This window comes from Aptenodytes forsteri, unplaced genomic scaffold (genome assembly GCF_000699145.1).
Source record: "Aptenodytes forsteri isolate BGI_AS27 unplaced genomic scaffold, ASM69914v1 Scaffold184, whole genome shotgun sequence".
Taxonomy (NCBI): domain Eukaryota; kingdom Metazoa; phylum Chordata; class Aves; order Sphenisciformes; family Spheniscidae; genus Aptenodytes; species Aptenodytes forsteri.
The window spans coordinates 4,500,316-4,506,156 of record NW_008796078.1 but is presented as its reverse complement, the minus strand read 5'-3'; the positions used below and the strand labels follow the sequence as shown (position 1 = coordinate 4,506,156).

Here is a 5,841-nt window from a genome sequence, read left to right as displayed (position 1 = left end):
TATGTGGTGTCAGAGGCTCTGTCAGGCTCTGGAGCTGAGCTGCCCCGAGTCCTGAAGGGAGCACAGGCACGTGAGCCCTGCGTGCTTGTAACCGGACCTGTTTGGGTACAACTTCTGCCATCTGCTCCGGTGCTCTGAAACACTGTTCTGCTAAATTGACAGAGGACGGGACAGGGGGGGCGTGAGCTACTTCTAGAGCTTTACCGGTAGGTGATCTGCCGCTGGACAATGTATTGGTCCATAAATCTGCATTCTGAAATGAAACAGCAATGCTTCTTAAAAATAGATTTCTCTTAGTTACAACTTGTTAACTATTTATTCTGTTTAATTTTTCAACCACGAACAGATTGACCAGATATTAATTCATCAGCAAATGGAACTTCTTGAGAGTAAGTGCAAAGTTTTTATAGTGGAGAAATGTTTAAATCTAGTAATCCCAAGAACAGTAAAATTTAGACTTTCTTGGACACTACGTGTTTAAGGTGGGTCACCACCTTTCTCTTTCCTGCCTCTGTTATCTGTTTCAATTCCTGCAGAAGTTGTGGAGGAGAGGAAGGAGAAAATAGGAGGGCAGAGGATTTTTAGCAGGTTCTGTATCTTAAAAGATACATAGCAATGCGACTGAATAATCTTGGTAGGTAGTTATAGCTGAAGTCACACATTTCCCATGTTATTCATTCACACGATTTCTACTTGCCTCTCTTCCCTACTTAAAGATCTTCTTTCCCGTCCTCTCTTACTCCATCTAATTCCATAGACTGGCATGTGGCTCCAATCCCATTTCCAGGCAATCCTGCTGTTTTAGCAAATTGAACTGCTTTCCTTCTGCTCCCCTCATTCCGTTCACTTTAAGAATATCAAAGTCACGTTATCAGTGTCTTTCAAATAGAAGAAATAAAATGGAACATTCATCTTGGCTGACACCTAATGCTGCTGCATTTTTCTTTCCATAATGCTTCAAAGAATACTTTCATTTGTTAGAGAAATTAATCAAAACTTCTGTCCTGGCTCTTGTTGTTTTCCATTTGTGCTGCTGTGAATCTTGACTATGAGGCTTTTTTTGTGGCTTTCTCATTCTGAATGTATTTGTGCCCTCTAGAGCCCTTTTCTTGCTTCACCCCTAAATTCACAAGGTTCTTTAATTCTCATCCCTTCAGCTCTTCCCTGGGAATCTTCCATGCTGTGTTATTTATAATTGTGGTGCTTGCTCTGGCAGTAGGTGTCCGTGTCTGGTGGGAGGGGACTGATGGACATCTCCATGCCCTTTCTGCGTTGCCATCTTCATGGTGGCTTCTCCTCTCTGAACTTCTCCGTCAGGCTGCTCTGCTTGAGGGTCCTTCCCCACCGCTTCCCTTCGCCAGTAGCTGCCTCTGACAGACTTTGAGCGAGGCCTGCCTTCCCGAAGGGTAGCTTTAGAGTTAGCATGGTGACTTTTCTGACCAGACGCACCGCAGAAATTTAACAGTTCTGTTCCTATTTTTCAGTTTTGACTGGCTTTGAAACACAAAACAAATATGAAATCAAGAATACACTGGGGCAAAGGGTGTACTTTGCAGCAGAGGACACTGACTGCTGTACCAGGAATTGCTGTGGGCCATCACGACCCTTCACCCTGCGGATTATAGACAACCTGGGCCACGAGGTGATAACACTGCAGAGACCCCTCCGGTGTTCTTCATGCTGCTTTCCCTGCTGCTTACAGGAGGTGAGTTGCTCCCTCTCACCATCTGCCTTCACGTGGGACACGGTCCACCCGTGCAGTTTTAAGATGGGGTTGTCTTGAATCAGGAGGCAAGGTGAAACAAGTCAGGTTTTGCCTGTAAGTTGTGGGGAGAGAGATCCTGTGGGATTTGTGCATGGGATCCTTGGTCTGGGAAGAAGCAAGTGTGCTGCAACAGTTAGATTCACGCTGGCCACTTCTGATTACAGTAACGAAAAGTTTGTTTCAACAGCATGTCAGGGAACTTGCGGCTAGTGCCGAAATCTGGGCTGGAGATGGACTTGCAATGTTAAGAGTTAGGCAACGGCTTTCGTAAAATAACGGCTAGAGTTTTCACTTTACTGCTGTGAAAGCTGTAATGAAATTCAACACGAGATGATGAGCTTTTTAAATATTAAAATAATTACGGGGTGATGCAACTTCTGAAACCTCAAATCTGAGCCTACTTAGAGTTCTTCCTGAGGCATTTGTAGTAGCTGCATCCTGTAATGTCTTCACTGAATGCTTTCAGGATGCTCACAGCCTTTCTTTCACTAGACTTTGATCTTTATACTGTAGATGCATGGCTTGTGTGCTCCACAGCCTTAGGAGTATCTTATTATTTTCAGTGAAGGCAAAAGTTGCGTATGAGCTCTGCAATTTGTGTGCCGTTTTCTGAAAACATTCACAGAAAACCCCATGCAGCTTCATGCATTGGAAAGCCAGATTGCTGTGGAAAAATAAGTTGTGGTTGGTCTGTGTGCTAGTGTGGGTTTTGTCTAACACGCGTATCAAAGCATGAACGTTCACGTGGAGGTTTTCTTTTTCCTGTGAAGCTGGAAGTTCAGGCGCCTCCAGGAACACCAGTTGGTTACGTTGTCCAGAACTGGCACGCCTGCCTGCCAAAGTTTACCATTCAAGATGAGAAAAGAATGGATATACTGAAAATTACTGGCCCGTGTGTTGTCTGCAGCTGCTGTGAGGACGTTCATTTTGAGGTATGCAATGCTAAAAATCGTTTGTATGTACCTTCTTTCAGATAGTAGTTCGATAGTAGTTTGTTGCTTGACTCATTGCCTGTCAACTGAACTGTAGTATATATTAAGTAATTAGTACATAATCTTTTAATGCTAGTATAATCAACTCACTTCTCTAGATACCTTGATTACTCTAGATAAGCCAGACAAAATTCCAGAAATGATGTCTTAAAGCCACTCATCAGTGATCAGTGAGACTGATTCCCTGTGGTTGCACACAAATTCTTAATTGAAATATTTAGCAGCGAAATCTTTTTGAATCTATTATATTAGGCCCTAACAAAAAAATGTTATTCGCAGCTGTAACAGGTATTTATTAAAATGACTTCCTACAACCACTCATTTAGTCATTTAATAATCATTCAATGACCAAGTAAATCAAGATAATTTAGACCTAAAATATAGATTTGAATGACTGAAGAGTTACAACTTTCACTTAGAAATTATAGTGATTAACGCATCATTATTTTCATACACATTAAGCAGTAGATTACACTAGTCAACCATTTAATATTTCAAATGATGTTGCAAATAGTTGCTAAAGCAAATTTAGTATAATTTTATTTTGGGGACTAGTCTTTCACATGACCCTGAAGACTGGATCTAACTTTAGGAAACATAATGTTGACAAAGGGCTAATCTCTGCTTTGGAACAGAAGAATGTAATTGGTTTAATTTTCACTTGAGCAGTTCCTGATACATGGCAGGAGAAACTAATTCACTCTCTTGGCTGAAAGACAACACTTCCAGCAGAGCGTGTGTGTGTGCGTGCGGCAGCTGTCTTCCAACACCATTAAACCATTGAACTCCGCAGTCAGATTTAGAATTAAGTTCATGTCTGTGCTACTTAAGACTGACTTTCTGATAGTCAGGGTTGCCTTTTGGTACCAACAGTTGCATTCAATGACTGCATTAATTCAAATAACACAACCTGAAGCTTTCAAATGGATCTATCATGAAAAGGATTTGGGAATATTATGAATGACAGATTTGGTTTTTTAATTTTATATTAAACTAGGTGAAGTCTGTGGATGAGACTTCTACTGTTGGGAGGATTTCTAAGCAGTGGACCGGGTTTTTGAGAGAAGCCTTTACAGATACAGATAACTTTGGAATCACATTCCCAATGGACCTTGATGTAAAAATGAAAGCTGTCATGATCGGTGCTTGCTTCCTTATTGTAAGTCTGTCATTCACTAATACTTGAATATGAACTGACTTTTTCATCTCCATGTTCAAATTGTGCTGGTCAAGGATTTGACTCTGAGCTCCCTGAAGTGGGCGACAGCTTGTTGTGAACTTCCTGTGTGTAAAACTAACCACGGAGGGCAACAAAGAATTATTTCAGATAATAAGCTTATCCTAGACTACAGGAAGTGCTAACTGTATTTAAGGAGAGCCTCATATGTGATGGGACTGAGAAACCCTGTAAAGGGAAGACTCCTTACAGACACATTAGCAGAGGCAAGCACGTTTGTGCGGATGGTGAAACCAGAAAAGTGCAGATCAGCAATAGCCAAGAGACCCATCCAAAGCCAGAGCTGCTCACCTGCTGGCTGAATGCTGCAGCCAGTTCCTCCCGACTCTCCTTCTTGGAAGTATGTGAAGCACTGAGCTGAGCAGGATTAAATGCTCTCAGAGGAGTCCTTTCCAATGGGAGGGACTTCTGTGGAGGCAAAGCACATCTAACTCGATACAGCGCTTTTCAGCTGCGCGCTGACTATGCCATGTCAAATACTGCAGTGCAGCTCGCTTTGCTCTTTGAAAACAGTGTGCGACACGCTCGTGTTTCCACTTACCTGTGCAATTCAGCATCAGGTACCATTTCAAAAAGTGCACTGCTTCTGTGCTGGCAGCGCTGCAGAGGGGGAGGAAAGGGGTATGTGAAGCCCCTTGAGTTTGGAAAGTTCTCACCAGCCTTTAACAGCCCTGTGCACGAACCAAGTTTTCCTTAGCCGTGTGTGTTCGTGTGCTGCCATGTGCATGAAGCACAGCGTTAGTGAGTGCGAGCAAGCCAGGACTCCTGACACAGAAGATCGGGCCCCCAGATGTAAACTGAAGATAGTCACCATTATATGGACTCCAGTTTGAGGTAAAATTGAAGGGACCGAGTCAGGTCGAACAAAGCCAGGGCAGGAATCCTGAGTAAAGGAAGAATAGCTTCGGCTAGTGATAATTTAAAGTTTCCACGTAGGTCTTTCACTGCCTCTTTCTCTCCCTGTGGGTGTCCTATTCTGAGAGACCCAGATGACGAGGGGATGGAGAGAGGTGCCCCGACCTTCTTATCATTTGAGGTTTCCGAGAGGAAGGTGCTTTGAATACCTTGCAAAGCAACCAGGAGATCTCTGAACTAAGAACCGCCTTTAAGAAGTATTTGTTTTGTTTGCTTTTTGTTTCTCTCTTAGGACTTCATGTTTTTTGAGCATAGTAACTAATAGTGAACAAGAGTTTGGCAATGGACTCTACAACTTTTATATAGAAGGAAGAAGAACATAAATCTCCCAACTTTCCAGTGGATTGCAGAGCTCCAGGAAGAATGTGAGAAACGTACATCTTGTGCTTGCAGTTATATTTCTATAAACTAAAAGCTTTATGGTCTTTTTTTTTTTTTTTTGTAATCTGATGAAATAAATTGTAGTATTCAAATAAGAACCCTTTGTCTGTACAGATGAATACTGTAATTTATAGAAATATATAGCTGCCTTTTTTCCCAAGAAATTTGGAATTGTAAAATAACTACTTGTAGTTACTTTAATTTCTAAAAAAGAGGACTACTTCTATATTCAATATTAATATCACCAATGAGCCTAATCAAGAGGTCCTGATCTTTTCCTGTGTATCCTTCTTTGGTAGTTTTGCCTTGGCGTTCACATTCTGTTGTTTCCAACTTCTTAGCAAATATATACGTTCAAAACAAAGAAATCTAAGTGAGCAGAACTATCAGAAATCACTGTAAAATTGTATTAATCTAGGGACAAATCTGCTGTCAAATATGACTCCTTTAGTGTAACTTAGTTTCATCATTTGGGTTGTTTTGAAACTTAAGGCTTTGATTTTCACCAACAGAAGTTTAGAGGAGACAGGAAATATAAATGCCTGTGGTTG

General features: G+C 41.6%; 1 protein-coding gene across 1 annotated transcript; it reads left to right on the top strand.

The window, feature by feature from the left end:
• Positions 1-336: 336 nt before the first annotated feature.
• Positions 337-5,570, top strand: PLSCR1 (phospholipid scramblase 1). The gene is made up of 5 exons (XM_009286734.2): positions 337-389; positions 1,485-1,705; positions 2,536-2,697; positions 3,755-3,916; positions 5,142-5,570. The coding sequence occupies exons 1-5, from the start codon at positions 374-376 to the stop codon at positions 5,169-5,171; spliced, it is 591 nt and encodes a 196-aa protein (XP_009285009.2). The 5' UTR covers positions 337-373; the 3' UTR covers positions 5,172-5,570.
• Positions 5,571-5,841: the final 271 nt, after the last annotated feature.